Source organism: Pristiophorus japonicus, chromosome 7 (genome assembly GCF_044704955.1).
Source record: "Pristiophorus japonicus isolate sPriJap1 chromosome 7, sPriJap1.hap1, whole genome shotgun sequence".
NCBI classification, from domain to species: Eukaryota; Metazoa; Chordata; class Chondrichthyes; family Pristiophoridae; genus Pristiophorus; species Pristiophorus japonicus.
Window position 1 is genome coordinate 148,578,816 of NC_091983.1, and position 23,504 is coordinate 148,602,319.

Below are 23,504 nucleotides of genomic sequence, written 5' to 3' on the forward strand. Positions count from 1 at the left end.
TAACTTACCATGAGCAACATCACAGGAGATACACTAATAAATAATATACAGGTACAATGTCCAGAATCTGGCTGTCCGGAAACCGGAATTGTCCGAAAACCAGACATTTTTGAGGCGGCCAAAATGGCGACATCGGGCGGCGAGGGACGAGGAAAAAGGTAAAAACCTGTAACAAACTCAGCCGGGGGGCTGCGGGCGGCGAGAATCGGCAGGCGGCGAGGATCAGTGGATCGCCGGGAGGCGAGGAGCGGAGGGAATGGGCGGGAGGCGAGGAGCGGAGGGAATGGGCGGGAGGCGAGGAGCGGAGGGAATGGGCGGGAGGCGAGGAGCGCCAAAAGTGAGGTCCGAAATCCGTCAAAATCCGAAAACCGGCACGGTCTCGGTCCCGAGGTTGCTGGATTTCAGTCGTGTACCATACATATATATATCTCCATACACACACACACACACACCCACACACACATACAGCCCATCAGTAACAAAGACTTCCCACTTCAGACATTGGAAAGTTTCATTTGTGGCCACAGGCAAATCGAAGTTTGCATAGAATAATCATCCTAAGATCAAAAAAGAAAAATTCCAATCAATATTACCTCAGTTTGAGAAGCTTTGTTTCTGTGATCCAGTAGCTGGATGAGCAGTACCCATAGTTCCTTGATACAGATGCATTGGTAATGGCAAGTGGTGAGTACTTCAGACGGTCTAACCTAAAGGGCAGGACGGAAAGAAAATACTGTTGCTGTTCACAAAACAAAGTAGAACCAGAGACAAACAACCAATTGGAATACAAAATCATACCATTAATATACTTCCCTCTTACTCTCATATTCAATGTACACTTTGATTCATTATAATTAAAAGTAGACAAGGATATTAAGTGGGCAGGTTGAAATGAATAAAATAAAAGTATGAAGTAAAGAAAGATTCATCACAATAAGGCAGATGTGGCAACAATCGAGAAGCAGGTTTACAGAGAGCTAAATTATGAGTGAAATACAGTGTGCATAAAGAGGACGTAAAATTTAGGTCCCTGAAGTTCACACAGTAGTTTAACATACCCTGTCTTCAAACAGTGATCCAGATTCAGCATCAAATCTACGATGCAAGTTTGCATGGAGCTACCCTGTTTCTATCACAGACTCTCAGCGGGATATTCTTGTGGCTGTATTATTTTCCACGCTGGATTATTATTGTGTATATATGTGTCAGATTTTTTGTATTTGTTCTCAGGATGTGGGCAATGATGCCAGGGCCATATATATTGCCCATCCCTACTGTCCTGAGCAACTGAGTGGCTTGCTAATGCATTAAGAGTCAACCACTCGTTGTAGATTTTTAAGATAATCCAACAGCTGTCATGGTCATTTTTCCTGTTGCTAGCCCCAAAATTGCCCAATTTATTGAATTCAATTTCACAACTTGCCATGGTAGGATTTGAAATCATGACCTTTATTAATGCATCAGAAATAATTTCACCTTGTATGACTTCTGTGGAAATGTGATATTTTCAAAAGGTTCTTTAATATAATTTAACACATATTATGCTTAGTATGCATGACAAGTCTCATTACTGATGCTGTGCACATGCACTTTAAAACAAACACTGCTTAGTTTATCCAGGATTCAAAATGGACTAAACAGTCAGATTAATTCACTAAACATTTGCAATTTACTCTTATCCCAAGGTGGTTCCAACATCAAGCCTACCCAAGTACATTTATACAAGGGTTGATTTGGAGTATGTAATTAGTTATATTTACTTTGGCGGGTAAGTGGAGCTGAGTCCACGGCCAGATCAGCCATGATCTTGTTGAATGGTGGAGCAGGCTCGAGGGGCTAGATGGCCGACTCCTGTTCCTAATTCTTATGTTCTTATATACTTAGCTTATTGATATAGGTTGATACTAACCTCTCGCTGCCAGTGTTAGTACATATAACATTAGCTCCATCAGGATATGGAATGTCCAAGCTGGTGAAGATCATTATGGTTGAATTGCTGAGATATACAAATCTATAAAAACTAACATAACCAAGAGGAACAGGTCAAAATCCTGGAACTCCCTACCTAACAGTTTTGTGGGAGTACCTTCACCACATGAAGTACAGCGGTTCAAGCAGAAGGTCCATTAGCACCTTCTCAAAGGCATCTAGGGATGGGCAATTAGTACCAGCCTTGCCAGCAATGCTCACATCCTGAACAATGAATGAAAAAATGGGTGCAATGGGTTACATTAAGAACATCAGAGTGCAATGGGTTACATAAGAACATAAGAATTAGGAGCAGGAATAGGGCATTCGGCTCCGCGATCATGGCTGATCTTCTACCTCAACTCCACTTTCCTGCACAATCCCCATATCCCTGGATTCCCTTAATATCCAAAAACCTATCGATCTCTGTCTTGAATACACTCAACGATTGAGCCTCAACAGCCCTCTTGGGGGTAGAGAATTCCAAAGATTCACCACCCTCTGAGTGAAGAAGTTTCTCCTCACCTCAGTCCTAAGTGGCTGACCCCTTATTCTGAGACTGTGACCCCTGGTTCTCGACTCCTCAGCCAGAGGAAACATCCTCCCTGCATCTACCCTATTAAGCCCTGTAAGAATGTTGTATGTTTCAATGAGGTCACCTCTCATTCTTCTAAACTCTAGAGAATATAGGCCTAGTCTACTCAATCTCTCCTCAAAGGACAATTCCCCCAGCCCAGGAATCAGTCTGGTGAACCTTCGTTGCACTCCCTCTATGGCAAGTACATCCTTCCTTGGGTAAGAAGACCAAAACTGTACACAATACTCCAGGTGCGATCTCACTCGGGCCCTTTATAATTGCAGTAAGACGTCTTTACTCTTATACTCAAATCCTCTTGTAATAAAGGCCAACATACTATTTGTTTTCTTAATTGCTTGCTGTACCTGCATGTTAACTTTCAGTGATTCGTGTACAAGGACACCCAGGTCCCTCTGAACACCAACATTTCCCAATCTCTCATCATTTAAAAAATACATTTCAAAATAAATCATTGGAATTATTAATCTTGTTTTTATATAGCTAAGATATTTTGAAGATTTAAAGAAGGTGGAAAGCACAAAATATTTTGTTCCCCACCCAAACTTTGAAAGAGCTTCCGTTTTCTACCTCATTGCTCCTCGAGAAAACTTTTATTTCCACTCTATACAGCACATATTTAATGGAGGTGGACCATGTGCAGCATGTGGGGAGATGCCCATTCGAAGAATGAGAGGTGATCTCATTGAAACATGAAACTGGGGGGGGATTGACAGGGTAGATGCTGAGAGGTTGTTTCCCCTGGCTGGAGAGTCTAGAACTATGGGGCACAATCTCAGGATAAGGGGCCAGCTAGATACGACTGAGATGAGGAGGAATTTTTTCACTCGGAGGGCTGTCAGCCTTTGGAATTCTCTACCCCAAAGGGCTATGGATGCTCAGTCATTGGGTATATTCAAGGATAGATAGATTTTTGGACTCGAGGGGAATCAAGGGATATGGTGATCGGACAGGAAAGTAGAAAGCCGTGATCTTATTGAATGGCGGAGCAGGCTTGCAAGGCCGTATGGCCTACTCCTGCTTCTAATTCTTATGTTCTTATATGTGCATCATGTAATGGAAATGACCCATGTGCATCATGTTGGGGAGAGGAGTTTCATTCTTTATATGAGAATCAGCAACAAGCAGCACAAATTATGTACACAGAACTACACAGAGTACCCAGCTTTGTTTTTCTTTCAATATTACAAATCTAAAGGCTAATATTTCATACTAAGATTAACACTTGTCAAATTATCAAGAGCTTTTTGAAAAGAGCCTCTTTCCACAGAATTCATACAAGGTGTAATTGCTTGTCATGACAATAAAGAATGACAATTAAATACTTTGTCACAGTTACGAATTTTAGCCTTGACATTCTGCAGACTCTTTCAAGGGGACAGAAGTGTAGCACAGCATGTCTTCCAACCACTACTTTGTTCCACTGCTGACCTAATCCCTTACCTTGATGGGATCATATCTGGAGTGGGCACCTGCCCCACTGGGGAGGTGGAACACCTTGCCACTCCGAAAGGAGGCATCCGAGGCCCAAATTGGGATGAAGGTAAGTGGCATTAAGGCCCAAAATGGGATCAACACTGCTCTCAGCAGGTGCAGGTCCCGCTAGGTCCATCAGGGTATAACTAGGTAGAATTCAGAGGCCAGCGCAGGAACGCCCCCAGATATGCTCCAAAGTCATTTTGCAACATAACGGTGGTGGGCCCAAAAAGAGCCGGCAGCCCCAGAGCACAGCTTTTCCGGAAAATCACAGAAAGCATGAACCCAGCAGATCTGGGTCCCACCCCAAAACCAGAATCCTGCCCCTCCCAAACTCTAGAATTTCTACCAAATTGTTTATTTTTTAAGGCACCCTCCCAAATTTTGATCCCTCAAAAAAAATTTTATAAAACTGGGATCAATATTACAGAGCTTCTATCCACCACAATTCTCACTTTCTTGTAAACTGGTGTCCACCAATATATTTTCTCTTGGTTCTGTCTCATTTGAACTGGCATATTCCTAATTGCTGTTGCCTCACTCTTGGAGAGTTGAGATATTTAAATGGGAATATTCTCTTCTGACTTTAATCTTGAGTTCCCCCTGCTGATTTTAAATCCTTTTTCCTTGTATCTATCCAAGTGGATCGTCTATGATTTCAATCAGCAGTGGGAGCTTGCACTGAAGCAGAGTTGGGAGGGAAGTTGCTATTTAAATATCACAGTGCTGAAGCAGTAGAATGGAGCAGAACATAGTAACAACTACTAGGAATACACGAGTAAGATGCTTCTGCTGGCCCCACTACTGTTGGCAGAATTACTTTGCCGGGAGATGAACCAATCAAGTGGAATCCTGAGAAAGATATGGCTTGTATATAGACAATCTCCTCTATTTTTACCCCCAAGTAGGTACAGCTGGGTTTATATCAACCACCACTAAACGTATAGTAGTACAAAATGTCGATTTAATTTTTAAAAAAAAGACATTTCTGAGGGAGCAGTCACACTATACAGCTTCTACTCTGGAATCTGTTTAGTGATGGTATATTATCCAATCACATTCCTGTTTAAAAAAAAGAAAATCAGATAAAGGGAAAGCGTACATTATATAGTTAACAGCAAGAAAACAGCTCTCTACCTTCGTATACTTCTGAACTGCTAAGACAATCAGATCACGCAGAAGATTGTTACAATGATCTTCAAACAGGCTGACATTTGTCAAGTTTTCGCCAGTCAAATCCATAAACTGATGTGCATAAATTACTTGACCTAAAACAACAGGAGACAAAAGGTTCATCAGATGTTTAAAAAAAGAGGACATAACAGAACTATCAACGGACAGTAAAATGTTCGACTTGCTACAGACAAATAACATGTACAGTTAAATATCTTCACAGAGCCACCAGGGAACATAGGGTAATTAAATATACGTTGGGAAAAGTTAAGAGGCTGACGCAATATATTATAAAAAAATTATTACATTGTTTTTTTTTAAATTGGGGGTGAGTGGTAGTGTTGACAGTGTCGGGCACGCGCCGACCCGTTACCGCCCGGCGGCGACACGCTTTTCGCCCTGCGAGGGAAATTGCCCCGTGGGAGCAGAGCAGCCGGAGAACGGTGCCCCCGGCAGCTTTCCCCGGCGCGAAGCTTCTGGTGGCTGGGCGGCGCGTTCGCACTTAAAGAGGAGGGCGCATCGCGCGGCCGCCATTTTATTTTAATTGTCGGCCGACTCTGAAGGCAGCCTAACAATGGCAGCCACGGGTTCGACCGTGCTGCCAACAGGCAGCTTGGCATCCCCTCTTGGGTGCCGGACCGCTGGCCTGGCCAAAGTCCTCCCTGGTGGCCCAGTGGGTGCCACTAAACATAGAAACAGAGAAAGTAGGTGTCGGAGTAGGCCATTCGGGTTTTTGAGCCTGCACCACCATTCAATATCATGCAACTCCATTCCTGCTTTCTCTCCATACCCCCATCATCTCTTTAGGCGTAAGGGTCACATCTAACTCCCTTTTGAATATATCTAAAGAACAGGCCTCAACAACTTTCTGTGGTAGAGAATTCCACAGGTTCACGATTCTGAGTGAAGAAGTTTCTCGGTCCTAAATCCTTAGACTGTGACCCCTGGTTCTGGACTTCCCCCACACCGGGAACATTCTTCCTGCATCTAACCTGTCCAATCCCATCAGAATTTTATGTTTCCATGTGATCCTCTCTCATTCTTCTAAATTCCAGTGAATATAAGCCTAGGCCATCCAGTCTTTCTTCATATGTCAGTCCTGTCATCCCAGGAATCAGTCTGGTGAACCTTCGCTGCACTCCCTCAATAGCAAAAATGTCTTTCCTCAGATTAGGAGACCAAAACTGCACACAATACTCAAGGTGTGGTCTCACCAAGGCCTTGTACAACTGCAATAAGACCTACCTGCTCCTATACTCAAATCCCCTCGCTATGAAGGCCAGCATGCCATTTGCTTTCTTTACTGCCTGCTGTACCTGCATGCCTACCTTCAATGACTGATGTACCATGACACCCAAGTCTCGTTGCACCTCCCCTTTTACTAATCTGTCATCATTCAGATAATAATCTGCCTTCCTGTTTTTGCCACCAAAGTGGATAACTTGACACTTATCCATATTATATTGCATCTGTCATACATTTGCCCATTCACCTAACCTGTCAACATCCCCCTGCAGTCTCCCAGCATCCTCCTCACAGCTCGCACTACTACCCAGCTTAGTGCCATCTGCAAACTTGGATATTACGTTCAATTCCTTCATCTAAATCATTAATGTATATTGTAAATAGCTGGGGTCCCAGCACTGAACCCTGTGGCACCCCACCAGTCACTGCCTGCCTTTCTGAAAAGGACCAGTTTATTCCCACTCTTTGCTTCCTGTCTGCCAACCAGTTCTCTATCCACGTCAGTACATTACCCCCAATACCATCTGCCTTAATTTTGCACACTAATCTTTTGTATGGGACCTTGTCAAAAGCCTTTTGAAAGTCCAAATACACCACATCCACTGGTTCTCTCTTATCCACTCTACTAGTTACATCCTCAAAAAACTCTAGAAGATTTTTCAAGCATGATTTCCCTTTCATAAATCCATGCTGACTTGGACCGATCCTGTCACTGCTTTCCAAATGAGCTGCTATTACATCTTTAATAAGTGATTCCAGCATTTTCCCCACCACCGATGTCAGGCTAACCAGTCTATAATTCCGTTTTCTCTCTCCCTCCTTTTTTAAAAAGTGGGATTACATTAGCTACCTGCAATCCATAGGAACTGAACCAGAGTCCATGGAATGTTGGAAAATGACCAATGTATCTACTATTTCTCAGGCCACTTCCTCAAGTACTCTGGGATGCAAACTATCAGGCCCTGGGGATTTATCAGCCTTCAGTCCCTTCAATTTCCCGAACACCATTTCCTGACTAATAAGGATTTCCCTCAGTTCCCCCTTCTCGTTAGACCCTCGGTCCCCTAGTAGTATTTCCGGAAGGTTATTTGTGTCTTCCTTAGTGAAGACAGAACCAAAGTATGTTCAATTGGTCTGCCATTTCTTTATTCCCCATTATGATTTCCCCTGATTCTGACTGCAAGGGACCTATATTAGTCTTCACTAATCTGTTTCTCTTCACATATCTATAAAAGCTTTTGCAGTCAGTTTTTATGTTCCCTGCAAGCTTACTCTCATACTCTATTTCCCCCCTCCTAATTAAACCCTAAATCCTCCTTTGCTGAATTCTAAATTTCTCAGGTTTGCTGCTTTTTCTGGCCAATTTATATGCCTCTTCCTTGGATTTAACACTTTCCCTAATTTCCCTCGTTAGCCACGGTTGAGCCACCTTCCCTTTTTTATTCTTACGCCACACAGGGATGTACAATTGTTGAAGTTCATCCATGTGATATTTAAATGTCTGCCATTGCCTATCCACCATCAACCCTTTAAGTATCATTCGCCAGTCTATCCTAGCCAATTCACGTCTCATACCGTCGAAGTATCCTTTAAGTTCAGGACCCTAGTCTCTGAATTAACTGTGTCACTCTCCATCTTAATGAAGAATTCTGGCATATTATGGTCACTCTTCCCCAAGGGGCCCCGCACAACCAGATTGCTAATTAATTCTCTCTCGTTACACAAGACCCAGTCTAGGATGGCCTGGTCTCTAGTTGGTTCCTCGACATATTGGTCTAGAAAACCATCCCTTATGCACTCTAGGAAATCCTCCTCCACAGTATTGCTACCAGTTTGGTTAGCCCAATCAACATCCAGATTAAAGTCACCCATGATAACTGCTGTACCCTTATTGCACGCATCCCTAATTTCCTGTTTGATGCCATTCCCAACCTCCCTACTACTGTTTGGTGGTCTGTACACAACTCCCCCTAACGTTTTCTTCTCTTTGATGTTTCGCAGCTCTACCCATACCATTCCACATCATCCACGCTAATGTCTTTCCTTACTATTGCGTTAATCTCCTCTTTAACCAGTAACGTTACCCCACCTCCTTTTCCTTCCTGTCTGTCCTTCCTGAATATTGAATACCCCTGGATGTTGAATTCCCAGCCTTGGTTACCTTGGAGCCATGTCTCCGTAATCCCAATTATATCATATCCGTTAATCGCTATCTGCACAGTCAATTCATCCACATTATTACGAATGCTCCTCGCATTGGAAGTGGTTGCAGAGCTCGCAGTGGCTCTCCCCTTTAACTGAAGGGGAGGGATGTTGCTGCATGTCAGCACAACACGGCATGTCCACATCGCGCTGATGACACCACCCGCCTTCCTCGCTCCAGACCCATTTCCGTCCCGCAGTCACCCGAAACACCATCCCAACGAAATCAGAGGAAAAGAGGGCAAAATCCCTCTATTCTCCATCCCATGTATTGTGGCAGAGAATAATCATTTAATTCGAATTGTGCGCTCCATTTGGGGTGGAGGGAAATTTCATAAGAACATAAGAAATAGGAGCAGGAGTAGGCCATTTGGGCCCTTGAGTCTGCTATACCACTCAATATCATGGCTGATCTGATCTTGGCCTCAACTCCACTTCCTCGTCTGCTCCCCATAACCATTGACTCCCTTATCATTCAAAAATCTGTCTATCTCCACCTTAAATATATTCAATGACGCAGCCTCCACAGCAATCTGGGGTAGAGAATTCCAAACATTCACGACCCTCAGAAGAAATTCCTCCTCATCTCCATTTTAAATGGGCAACCCCTTATTCTGAAACTAGGCCCCCAGTTCTAGATTTCCCCACGAGGGGAAACATCCTCTCTACATCTACCCTGTCAAGCCCCCTCACAATCTTATATGTTCCAATAAGATCACCTCTCATTCTTCTAAACTCCAATCAGTCTCTGCCCAACTTGCTCAACCTTTCTTCAGAAGACAACCGCTTCATCTCAGAAATCAACCTTGTGAACCTTCTCTGAACTGCTTCCAATGCAAGTATATTCCTCCTTAAATAAGGAGACCAAAACTGTATGCAGTACTCCAGATGTGGTCTCACCAACACCCTGTACAGTTGTAGGATTTCCCTACTTTTATACTCTATCCCCTTGCAATAAAGGTCAACATTCCATTTCTCTTCCAAATTACTTGCTGTACCTGCATGCTAACCTTTTGTGTTTCATGAACAAGGACCCTCAGATCCCTCTGTACCGTAGCATTTTGGAATCACTCCCCATTTAAATAATAATTTGTTTTATTTTTCCTACCAACGTGGATAACCTCACATTTTCCCACATTATACTCCATCTGCCAAATTTTTGCCCACTCACTTAGCCTATCTATATCCCATTACAGATTATTTGCATCTTCCTCACAACTGGCTTTCCCACCTATCTTTGAATCAGCAAATTTAGCTACATTACACTCAGTCCCTTCATCCAAGTCAGTATAGATAGTAAATAGTTGAGGCCCCAGCACAGATCCCTGTGGCACCCCACGAGTTACAATTTGCCAACCTGAAAATGGCCCATTTATCCCGACTCTCTGTTTCTGTTAGTTAGCCAATCCTCTATCCATGCTAATATATTACCCCCAACCCCGTGAACTCTTATCTTGTGCTGTAAGCTTTTATGTGACACCTTATCGAATGCTTTCTGAAAATCCAAATACACTTCATCTACTGGTTCCCCTTTATCCACCCAGCTCGTTACATCCTCAAAGAACTCCAGCAAATTTGTCAAACATGATTTCCCGTTCATAAAACCATGCTAACTCTGCTTGTATTATGATTTTCTAAATGTCCTACTACTTCCTTAATAATGGACTCCTGCATTTTCCCAATACAGATGTTAGGCTAACTGGTCTATAACTTCCTCCTTCCTTTCTTAAATTGGCGGCCTTACATTTGCAGTTTTCCAATCCGCTGGGTCCTCTCCAGAATCCAGGGAATTTTGGTGGATTACAACCAATGCATCCACTATCTCTGTAGCCACTCCTTTTAAGACCCTAGGATGCACTGGACAGGTCCAGGGGCCTTGTCCATCTTTAGTCCCATTAGTTTGCCTAATGCTTTTTCTCTAGTTATAGTGATTGTTTTAAGTTCCCTCCTCCCAATAACCCCTTGATTAGCAATTATTCGGATGCTTTTTAGTGTCTTCTACCATGAAGAGCGATACAAAATATTTGTTCAAAGTCTCCCATTATTAATTCCTCAGTCTCATCCTCCAAGGGATCAACGTGTACTTTAGCTACTCTTCCTTTTTATATACATGTAGAAGCTCTTACTTTGTGTTTTTATATTTCTTGCTAGCTTACGATCATAAATTATCTTCTCTCTATTTTTTTTTTTTAGTAGTCCTTTACTGGTTTCTAAAAATTTCCCAATCCTTTGGCCTTCCACTATTCTTCACAACACTGTATGCTTTTGTTTTCAATTTGATACCATCCTTTACTTCCTTAGTTAGCCACGGATGGTTCATCCTGCTCTTAGAATCTTTATTTCTCACTGGAATATATCTTTGCTGAGAGTTATGAAATATCTCCTTAACTGTTTGCCACTGCTCATCTACCATTACAGTAGACACCTCAAAGCGCTGGAGAAGTACCACCAACGTTGCCTCCGCAAGATCCTGCAAATCCACTGGGAGGATAGACGCACCAATGTCAGTGTTCTCGGTCAGGCCAACATCCCCAGCATCGAAGCACTGTCCACACTTGACCAGCTCCGTTGGGCGGGCCACATCGTCTGCATTCCCAACATGAAACTCCCAAAGCAAGTGCTATACTCGGAACTCCTACATGACAAGCGAGGAAACAGGGCAGAGGAAACGTTTCAAGGACACTCTCAAAGCCTCCTTGATAAAGTGCAACATCCCCACCGGCACCTGGGAATCCCTGGCCCAAGACCGCCATAAGTAAGAGGAAGTGCATCCGGCAGGGTGCTGAGCACCTCGAGTCTCGTCACCGAGATCCTGCAGAAACCAAACGCAGACAGCGGAAGGAGCGGGCGGAAAACCAGAGTACCCACCCACCCTTTCCTTCAACCACTGTCTGTCCCACCTGTGACAGAGACTGTAATTCCCGTATTGGACAGTACAGTCACCTGAGGACTCACTTTTAGAGTGGAAGCAAGTCTTCCTCGATTTCGAGGGACTGCCTTTGATGATGATGACCATCTTACCCTTTAATCTATTTTCCACTTTAGCCAACTCTGCCTTCATACCTTTGTAATTACCTTTATTTAAGTTCAGGACAGTAGTTTGAGACCTAGCTTTCTCACCCTCAAACTAAATTTGAAATTCTACCATGCTATGATCACTCTTCCCAAAAGGATTATTTACTATGAGATCATTAATTAATCCAGTCTCATGACACATTACCAGATCTAAAATCCCTTATTGGTTCCACAACATATTGTTTTAAGAAACCATCCCAAATAACTATGAACACTTCCTCAAGGCTACCTTTGCCACAATTTGATTTATCTAATCAATAAAGATTAAAATCACCCGTGATGATTGCTGAACCTTTCTTACAAGCCTCGATTATTTCTTGATTTATACTCTGTGCTAACGTGTAACTACTGTTAACCCTAACCCTACAGACTATTTCCACCAGTGAATTCTTTCCCTTATTATTTCTTATCTCCAACCAAACTGATTCTACATCTTGATCTTCTGAGTCAGTATCATTTCTCGCTACTGCACTGATCTCATCTTTTATTAACAGAGCTACTCCACCTCCTTTTCCTTTCTGCCTATCCTTCCGAAATGGCAAATACCCCTGAATATTCAGTTGCCAGCCTTGGTCACCTTGCAACCACGTCTCTGTAATGGCTATCAGATCATACCCATTTATTTCTATTTGTGCCGTCAACTTATCTATCTTGTTACGAATGCTGCGTGCATTCAGATAAAGAGCTTTTAATTTTGTCTTTTTACCATTTTTCCCTACTCTGACCTCACTTTCTGATGCATCTTATGTTTATACGCTCTGTCCCTTCCTGGCACGCTCTGGTTATCATTACCACTATCGCTACCTTGCACTATTGCATTCTCCTTTCTTTTTGATTTTTTAAATTTCCGTTCACCTGATCCCTCCCCTCCCACTATTTAGTTTAAAACCCTATCTACAGCCCTAGTTATTCGATTTGCCAGATCACTGGTCCCAGCCTGGTTCAAGTGAAGCCCGTCCCAATGGAACAGCTCCTTCTTACCCAAGTACTGGTGCCAGTGCCCCATGAATTGAAACCCATTTCTCCCACACCAGTCTTTGAGCCACGCCTTCATCACTCCGATCTTATTTACCCTATGCAAATTTGCTTGTGGCTCAGGTAGTAATCCAGAGATTATTATCTTTGTGGTTCTGCTTTTTAATTTAGCCCCTAGCTGCTCATACTCCCTCAGCAGAACCTCTTTCTTTATCCTACCTATGTTGTTGGTACCTACGTGGACCACGACAATTGGATCCTTGCCCTGCCACTCCAAGTTCCTCACCAGCTCAGAGGAGATGTCCTTAACCCTGGCACCGGGCAGGCAACACAGCCTTCGGGACACACGTTCTGGCTGCAAAGAACAGTATCTATCCCCCTAAATATACTGGCTCCTACCACAACAACATTTCTTTTTACTCCCCAAATTTGAATAACTCCCTGTACCACGGTGCTGTCGTCAGTTTGCTCATCCTCCCTACAGTCCCTGCTCTCATCCACACAGGGAGCAAGAATCTCATACCTGTTGGACAAGTGAAGGGCTGAGGCTCCTCCATCTCTACCTCCCGAGTCCCCATACCTGCCTCACTCGTAGTCACACCCTCCTGTCCCGGTCCCTATTTTGGCCCCCGTGTCTTTGCAGCTTTCTTTTATCTTCCCTTATTGCAGCTCCATGATCGATTTCTAATCAACTAGTAAATTTCAACTGTAACACTTGAATGATCATCATAGAATCAGAAAATTAAACCATAGGAGGAGGCCATTCGGCCCATCGTGCCCATGCCGGCCGACAAAGAGCTATCGCAAGAGCTCTCTCACTTTCCAGCTCTTGGAACATAGCCTTGTAGGTTACGGCACTTCAACTACATATCCAGGTACTTTTTAAATGTGGTGAGAGTTTCTGCCTCTACCACCCTTTCAGGCAGTGAGTTCTAGACCCCCACCACCTTCTGGGTGCAACAATTTCTCCTCAAATCCCCTCTAAACCTTCTACCAATTACTTTAAATCTATACCCCCTGGTTATTGATCCCTCTGCTAAGGGAAATAGGTCCTTCCTATCCTCCCTATCTAGGTCCCTCATAATTTTATACATCTCAATAAGGTCTTCGCTCAGCCTCCTCTGTTCAAAAGAAAACAACCCCAGCGTATCCAATCTTTCCTCATAGCTAAAATTCTCCAGTCCAGGCAACATCCTCATAAATCTCCACTGTACCCTCTCTAGTGCAATCACATCTTTTCTGTAATGTGGTGACCAGAACTGCACACAGTACTCTAGCTATGGCCTAACTAGTGTTTTATACACTTAAAGCATAACCTCCCTACTCTTATATTCTATGCTTTGGCTAATAAAGGCAAGTATCCCAGATGCCTTCTTAAACCACCTTATTTACCCTGCTACCTTCAGGGATCTGTGGACATGCACTCCAAGGTCCCTTTGTTCCTCTACACCTCAGTAATCCTACCATTTGTGTTATTCCCTTGATTGTTAGCCCTCCTCAAATGTATTACACTTCTTCAGATTGAATTCCATTTGCCACTGTTCTGTCCAGCTGACCAGTTCATTGATATCTTCGTGCAGTCTACAGCTTTCTTCATTATCAACCACACGGAAAATATAGGACTAGGGCTCAATTTTGCCCAAAGTCGTTTTTTGACGGATTGCCAGAGTTACACCCATTTTTCTAGACCAGAACTACTCCAAAAATAAATGTGCCAAGTTTCCCCGCTCTATTTTTCAAAATTGGCGCCGCGCAGCCTGTCCTGTAACCTTGGGGGACGGGGCACAGCGGCAACTGTCCGCGCCGGAAAAAAAACAATGCTGCCCCTTCTACACACGCGCAAAAAAAGGGCGTTTTTGACATAATTCCTATGGGCGTGCATGCTCAGTACAGTTCCCGGTCTGCAATCGGCCATTTTTAAAGAGCCAGTTGTGTGTGAGAACATTTAATTCTCATTGGAAAAATTGGAGCTGCATTACAAGATGCAACGCTCGCAAGGACCAAGAATTTCTCGCAGGATAAAGTGGAGGCACTAGTTACTGTGATTGAGAACAGATGGCAGGAGCTGGACACCAGCAGAGGTCACATAAAAGTTCCACCCAAAGAAATGAACAAACATTGGAACCAACTTGCAGAATATTACTGTGCCATGGCGGCCACCCAGAGGTCTGGAGGCCAGTGCAAAAAGAAGTGGCAGGACCTTGGTCAAGTAGTTAGTGTAAGTAATATTTTCATTTATTCACTGGAATTGCAGTTGTAAATGTGACCATCTGTATGTCCCACCCAGCAGAAAGACACCCTCTCTAAAAAGTTATATTTTCATCTTTGCAAAGGAATGGGGCACACAACAAATGAGAAAGAACTTGAATGGGAGGAGGCCCGGCAAATCTGCACCCACTGACATCCTTGGAAGAGAGGGTCGCTGCTTTGATGGGTCCTGCCTGGAGAAAAGCAACCAGCACTGCACAAGCTGGGCCCACTCGAGGGAGAGTGTAAGTCCTGCAAATTCCACAAATTCTTTCTGCACCAATTTTTCAATTCGCGCTGCTTTTTCTTAACTCACCAGAAGGTTTTTCGGGAGTGGTCACATACGCCGATCTAGGAGAAATTTTTTGGGGGCAAACTTCCATAATTGACAAAAACTGCCGCAAACATCAGGTTACGCCTCCTATGACACAAAAAAAAAACAACCCAAAAAGAATAGTAACTGAGTTACGATGGTGCACATTCCTTGGGGAAACTTTAATTTTTTTTTAAACTTACGCCAAAAAAAGCTGCACCACCAAAAAAACGGCGCAAATCACTGGGGAAAATTGAGCTCCGAATCTCTACATTGCATCTAGCTGGTCCCCAAAACGAATGCTCCTGAATCACCTACTCTCAAATATTTCTCCACTTCCTGCTTTTCCACATTATATGCCTCCCCAGGCAGTCTATTCCAGTTAAACCAAGACTGTCCTTATGCCTTCCCTCTTCTAAGCTTCAGCCAGCGTCAGCTGATTATTGTGTTTGTGGCAATCGTGAACATATTATTGGGGCCTGTTTCCTTGAAAATCTTGAACACTTGAATAACATCTCCCCTAAGCCTTTAATTCTCCAGAGTAAATAATCTCAGGCTCTTCAACTTCTTAATGTAAATATCAAATCGGTTGCCCTTTTTTGCATTGCCTTCAATTACATTTACCAGATCAACGCGACATATGAAACTATTATATGGCTCAGAGATTTAATTAGAAAGATCCATACCCACAAACTACTCAGCCAAATAATAATCATCATCATCATAGGCAGTCCCTCGGAATCCAGGAAGACTTGCTTCCACTCCCAAAGTGAGTTCTCTGGTGGCTGAACAGTCTGATACGAGAGCCACAGACCCTGTCACAGGTGGGACAGACAGTCATCGGGGGAAGGGGTGGGTGGGGCTGGTTTGCCACACGCTCCTTCCGCTGTCTACGCTTGACCTCTTCATGCTCTTTGCATTGAGACCCGAAGAACTCAACGCCATCCCAGATGCACTTTGTCCACCTCGGGTAGTTTTCGGCCAAGGTCTCTCAGGTATCAGTGGTGATGTCACACTTTACCAGGGAGGCTTTGAGGGTGTCCTTGTAAAGTTTATGCTGCCCACCTTTGGCTCGTTTGCCATGAAGGAGCTCCACATAAAGCATTTGCTTAGTGAAGCAGATAGAGTGTGGTCAGTGCTTCAATACTGGGTATGTTAGCCTGGACGAGGACATTGATGTTGGTGCGCCTGTCCTCCCAGGAGATTTGCAGGATCTTGCGGCGACATCGTTTGTGATATATCGCGACTTGAGGTGCCTTCTATACATCGTCCATGCCTCAGATCCATACAGAAGGGCGGGTATTACAACAGCTCTGTAGACCATGAGCTTGGTGGTAGATTTAAGGGCCAGGTCTTCACTCTTTTCCTCAGACGGCCGAAGACGGCGCTGGCGCACTGGAGGCGATGCTGAATCTCCGCATCAATGTCTGCCTTTGTTGATAAGAGGCTCCCGAGATATGGGAAATGGTCCACATTGTCGAGGGCCGCGCCGTGAATCTTGATGATCGGAGGGCAGTGCTGTGTGGCGGGGACAGGCTGGTGGAGGACCTTTGTCTTACGGATGTTAAACGTAAGGCCTATGCTTTCATATGTCTCAGTGAATACATTGACTATATCCTGAAGTTCAGCCTCAGAATGTGCACAGACGCAGGCACCGTCCACATACTACAGCTCAACGACAGAGGTTGGGGTGATCTTGGACCTGGCCTTGAGGCGATGTAGGTTAAACAGCTTCCCACTGGTTCTGTAGTTTAGTTCCACTCCAGCGGGGAGCTTGTTGAATGTGAGGTGGAGCATGGCAGTGAGGAAAATTGAGAAGAGGGTTGGAGCAATGCTCCCCTCCTTCATCTGGAGAGAAGAGAGCATGCCGGGAGATCTCAGAGATGCAGTGATTGTGACCATTTTTAAGAAAGGGGACAAGTACAACTGCAGCAACTACCAGGGGAATCTCCCTGCTATCAGCCACTGGGAAGGTTGTCACTAGAGTTCTCCTCAACCGTCTTCTCCCTGTAGCTGAGGAGCTTCTCCCGGAATCACAGTGCGGATTTCGTCCCCTACGGGGCACAACAGACATGATCTTTGCAGCGCAACAGCTGCAGGAAAAATGCAGGGAGAAGCGCCAGCCCTTATATATGGCCTTCGTCGATCCTACAAAGGCCTTTGACACTGTCCTCTTCCGTTTCGGATGCCCCCAAAAGTTTGTCAACATCCTTCGCCTGCTTCACGACGACATGCAGGCCGTGATCCTTACCAACGGATCTATTGCAGACCCAATTCACGTCCGGACTGGGGTTAAATAGGGCTGCGTCATCGCTCCAGCCAAATAGTGTACCTCTGGAATGCCTTACTAATCATCTGACATACAATTACTCACCTGAAGAATCCAGAAAGCAAGGTACAGCTACCATATGAATACATGACAGAGGTCATTTAAAAAAAATGTCACCTCTACAATTTAAGGAAATTTTAATCCTCTTGTTATTTTACTCCCATTTGTATTCCCACTGCCATACTTTAGCTTTTACATAAGACTTGGACCTTAAATTACTCATAGCTCTTCTCAATGTCCTTCCATACTAGCTGTCGGAAATTACATCAGAGGGCAAGACACCTCCTAATGTTGTTTTCAAATCACCTTGTACTGGATTGCTGTGCAATCACAATAGATGTCTGTCTATTAAAGAATGAGCAATATTCATCCCCTGAAGATAATCTTTGTGGTTGCAATGGACTCTCTGAATGGAATCCACGACTAAAGTTACCATGACTAGGCTCTTCAGTATCGCAGCTTTATTTTGCACTATTTCAGTATTATCGGGAAAGTTTTTTTTAAAATCACCTGGTCAGGTCAGTTTTCCTGGAGAAAAGGTATAAACTGCACTAAAAATAGGGTAAACATTATTTTAAAACTCCTGCAGTCACTATAATTTCAGGTATACAAACATGAAAATGACGGACAGGAAGAGAGCTGCCGGTCCATCCAGCCTGTCCCATACAGTGCATCATAACACAGACACTCCCCATCCACTTGGAGTCATGTAATCTCCTGGGAGAGGCCATACAACCCCAGGTCAATTAGGAAACATAATCAGGAAAATTCTTCTCTGAACCCTTGAGGCAATCAAAACTAGTCCAGATCATTTAAACCTGATTTATGACAGAATACTTACCTGTCTGTCCCAGCCAGAAACATGAAGTGAATCAACAGTCACCAGAAAAGACAGCAACCTGTTCTATTGACCGGGAATAGAAGTACCGTCCAACATCCCCAATCTAGTTCTGTCTTTTACATAACTTGTAAGCATGAGCCCTGATCCTCCCTAAAATGTTCCGTTGAAATAAAGTCCACATAAAACCAATCTTGTCCCTTCATTATTTTATAAATCTTTATCAAATCTCCCGAGTCTACACTCTTCTAATACCGACCCAGCTCTTTGAGCCTATCTGGGTAACTAAGGTGTTTTACACTAGGTATTAATCTTGCGGTCCTCTTTTGCACCATTTCCAAAGCCTCAAAATCCTCTACCATGTAAAGACACAAAAACTGGACACAGTATTCTAACGGAGGCCTAACCAAGGTCCTGCACCAGGACAAAATGGTATGCTTTGTTTTACAGTAATTATTCTGCCGATACAACCTAAAATCTTGTTACGGGGGAGCCAATTTAAAACCGAGTTGAGAAGGAATTTCTTCTCCCAGAGGGTTGTGAATCTGTGGAATTCTCTGCCCAAGGAAGCAGTTGAGGCTAGCTCATTGAATGTATTCAAATCACAGATAGACAGATTTTTAACCAATAAGGGAATTAAGGGTTATGGGGAGCGGGCGGGTAAGTGGAGCTGAGTCCACGGCCAGATCAGCCATGATTTTGTTGAATGGCGGAGCAGGCTCGAGGGGCTAGATGGCCTACTCCTGTTCCATGTTCTTGTGTTCTTATGTTTATCTATAGCTTCACGGCATTGGTCATGAAACATAGAAAATAGGTGCAGGAGTAGGCCATTCGGCCCTTCGAGCCTGCACCGCCATTCAATAAGATCATGGCTGATCATTCACCTCATTACCCCTTTCCTGCTTTCTCTCCATACCCCTTGATCCCTTTAGCCGTAAGGGCCATATCTAACTCCCTCTTGAATATATCTAACGAACTGGCATCAACAACTCTCTGCGGTAGGGAATTCCACAGGTTAACAACTCTGAGTGAAGAAGTTTCTCCTCATCTCGATCCTAAATGGCTTACCCCTTATCCTCAGACTGTGACCCCTAGTTCTGGACTACCCCAGTATCAGGAACATTCTTCCTGCCTCTAACCTATCCAATCCCATCAGAATTTTATGTTTCTATGAGATCCCCTCTCATTTTTCTAAACTCCAGTCGATCCAGTTTCTCCTGAGTCCTGCCATCCCGTGAATCAGTCTGGTGAACCTTTGCTGCACTCCGTCAATAGCAAGAATGTCCTTCCTCAGATTAGACCACCAAAACTGAACACAATATTCCAGATGAGGCCTCACCAAGGTCCTGTACAACTGTAGTAAGACCTCCCCTGCTCCTATACTCAAATCCCCTAGCTATGAAGGCCAACATGCCATTTGCCTTCTTCACCGCCTGCTGTATCTGCATGCCAACTTTCAATGACTGATGCACCATGACACCCAGATCTCGTTGCACCTCCCCTTTTACTAATCTGTCGCCACTCAGATAATAATCTGCCTTTGTGTTTTTGCCACCAGTGGATAACCTCACATTTATCCACTTTATACTGCATCTGCCATGCATTTGCCCACTCACCTAACCTGTCTAAGTCACCCTGCAGCCTCTTAGCATCCTCCTCACAGCTCGCACTGCCACCCAGCTTAGTGTCATCTGCAAATTTTACATTCAAATAGCTGGGGTCCCAGCACTGAGCACCCCACTAGTCACCACCTGTCATTCTGAAAAGGACTTGTTTATCCCGACTCTCTGCCAACCAGTTTTCTATCCACGTCAATACATTACCCCCCCAAATACCATGTGCTTTAATTTTGCACACTAATCTCGTGTGGGACCTTGTCAAAAGCCTTTTGAAAGTCCAAATACACCACATCCACTGGTTCTCCTTTGTCCACTCTACCAGTTACATCCTCAAAAAATTCTAGAAGATTTGTCAAGCATGATTTCCCTTTCATAAATCCATGCTGACTTGGACCGATCCTGTCACTGCTTTCTAAATGCACTGCTATTTTATCTTTAATAATTGATTCCAACATTTTCCCCACTACTGATGTCAGGCTAACCGGTCTATAATTCCTCGTTTTCTCTCTCCCTCCTTTCTTAAAAAGTGGGGTTACATTCCATCCAGTCCATAGGAACTGATCCAGAGTCGATCGACTGTTGGAAAATGATCACCAATACATCCACTATTTCTAGGGCCACTTTCTTAGGTACTCTGAGATGCAGACTATCAGGCCCAGGGGATTTATTGGCCTTCAATCCCATCAATTTCCCTAACACAATTTCCTGACTAATAAGGATTTCCTTCAGTTCCTCCTTCTCGCTAGACCCTTGGTCCCCTAGTATTTCCAGAACGTTATTTGTGTCTTCTTTCGTGAAGACAGAACCAAAGTATTTGTTCAATTGGTCTGCCATTTCTTTGTTCCCCATTACAAATTCACCTGATTCTGACTGCAAGGGACCTTCGTTTGTCTTAACAAATCTTTTTCTCTTCACATATCTAGAGAGTGATGTACTGTAATACCCAGATATTTCTCTTATATCACTGGCTTCAATTCTGATCCCTGTAGGATGTAAGTATTTGATCTGCCCACGTGCATAACACTACACTTTTTAAAATTAAATATAATTTAACAAACATAAGCCCATTCTTTCAACACCTCAAAATCTATTTGCCGTAGTTGTGCATCTTCTGCAGTCCTAACACATGTTCATTCTTGATATTGTCCACAAACGTCATTCCCCCCAACACCTACATATAAATCATTAATGAAAATAGTAAATAGCAACGGTATTCACACCAAAGTCTGTGGGACACCACTGGTAACCAGTCTCCAAGCAGATCCAAATCCACTGACTATGGGCCTTCATTCAGTTCTCAATCTGCCGCAGCAGATTGCCACTAATTTCACAAGAATCTACCTTGTAGAGAAACCTCTTGAGGTACCTTACCAAAGCTTTTCAGAAAGTCCAGGTAAATAATGTCTACCGGGTTACCCTCATCCACTAACCTGGTGAATTCTTCAAAAAATTCAACTAAATTCATAAGGCACAATTCATCTTTGTGTAGTGGAAGGGTGAAGTCAGGTATGTTTGGAGGGATCTAGAAACGCAGGTCCCAGAGTTGCGGCAGTGCAGCTCCAATGGTCTGAAACTTCCAGAGGGGCAGCTCAATTTTGTGATTCAATCATGTGCCCTGTGAGGCTCTGCTCCTGGTGTGGAACCTCATAGAATTTATCCTATTGTCTTTGTAATCATGCCTTTGTTACCTCTAGACTTGACTATTCCAACGCATTCCTGGTTGCCTCCCACTTTCTGTCCTCCGTAAACTTGAGGCCATCAAAAACTCTGCTGCACGTGTTTTAACTCGCACCAAGTTCCGCTCACCCATCACCCCTGTGCTCACTGGCTTCCGGTTAAGCAATGCCTCGATTTTCAAATTCTCATCCTTGTTCCCAAATCCCTCCATGGCCTCACCCCTCCCTGGGCATATTTAGACGTGGTGCGGCAACTTCGTGGTGGAGAAAACGCGCTGAAAACTTACCGGGATAATTTGGCCGCTCCTGGATTCCTGTGGTCCCGTGGCGTGGTGCTGCAAAACCTGCGGGGGAGCGGAGCTTGGGTCGCGCTTGCTCAGTGCAGCCGGCAGGGGGGCGGGACTTGGGCCCAGCATGTCTTCGAGTGCCGGCAGGGGGACACATGTCCTTTTGTGCTTGCGCGCATGCGCAATGAGTGTTGAAGCGTGCGCACATGCGCAATGGGCTAGGAACCTTGGCAATCGGTCATTTAAACGGAGAACGTCCTCAGTGAATCAGCAGCATTGGCAGTGGGCCATATTGGAAGGTAAGGTGTTAATATTGATTTTTGGGCGGCTGAGGGAGTGGAAAGGAGTGCTGCATAGGTACATGCAAGGTGAGAACTGTGTTTTTTCTTCATTAATGTGATTGTGAATCCGATACACCAATGATGCAAGAGCATGCAACAAGAACAAAGAACTTCTTGCATGAGGAAGTGGAGAAACTAGTCACTGTCATTGAGGACAGATGACAGGAGCTGGATATCAGTAAGAGTGGTCCCACTAAAGTTCCACCCAAAGAAATGAGGAGACGCTGGAACCTAGTTGCAGAAAAATTCTTGGCAGGGAGAAATACCGCAAGAACTGGAGACCAGTGTAAAAAGAAATGCAGAACGTTGGTCAAGTAGGATCTTGACTTTTAAATGGAATTACAATTGTTAACTGTGATCATCTGTATATGCCCCATCCATCAGAAGCTCACCATGTGGCAAAAATTATATTTTCATCTTTGCAGAAGAAATTGACCGACAACAAAAGGGAGAGAACAGGAGGAGGACGCCAAATCTGCACCAACTATCATCCCTGGAACAGAGGGTCGCTGTCTTGCTGAGTCGCACCTGCAGAAAAAGAATCAGCTCTACACAAGCTGGGCCCACACATGAGGGTGAGGGTCAATCATGAAAATGCATCGTCGCCCTTCAAATCAACCTGCTGACTGGCCTGCTACGCGTGAGACTACTCATTCCATGAGCTCTGTCACGGCATTCCATGGTTTCACACCTTCTGAGGTTGCGAGTCCCAGTGGCGGTGGTGGAATGCAGGTTGGAACACCCAGGGCCCCACTATCCCAGTCTGCGCCTCGCACTGGAGGGGTGCCGCTAGGCAGACCCATGGCAAGGGGAAGGAGAAGCCGACCGGTCTCTCCTGAGATGCAGCCTTCATCAGATGTTAATCAGGTTATGTCATTGGGTGAGGAGACCAATGCCCTTACACGATCACTCGTGGCAACCATCAGCGGGGTGCGTGATGAGGTTGCGACACTGTCGGGAGAAATATCAGCACTGAGATGGGAACTGAGGGCGGGCATGTCAGAGGGAGTGCAAATGATGGCAGAGGCCATGAGGGAGCTAGCTGCTGCAATAAGGGCACATAGGCCTGACAATCAAGTGCCACTCTCACTGCAATTCCCACACCAGCGTCTGTTGAGACCCAAGCTGGGCCCCCAGCCGCCCCC

General features: G+C 44.4%; 1 protein-coding gene across 2 annotated transcripts in view; it reads right to left on the reverse strand.

Annotated features, from left to right (window-relative positions):
• mms22l (MMS22-like, DNA repair protein) overlaps positions 1-23,504 on the reverse strand; it is a 203,387-nt gene that overhangs the window by 149,153 nt on the left and 30,730 nt on the right. For both annotated transcript variants that reach the window (XM_070885405.1, XM_070885404.1), the window contains exons 8-9: positions 5,177-5,307; positions 594-707 (exon numbers count right to left, since the gene is read on the reverse strand). In XM_070885405.1, the coding sequence (XP_070741506.1) occupies positions 594-707; positions 5,177-5,307 (245 nt within the window). The remainder of the gene's footprint in view (positions 1-593; positions 708-5,176; positions 5,308-23,504) is intronic.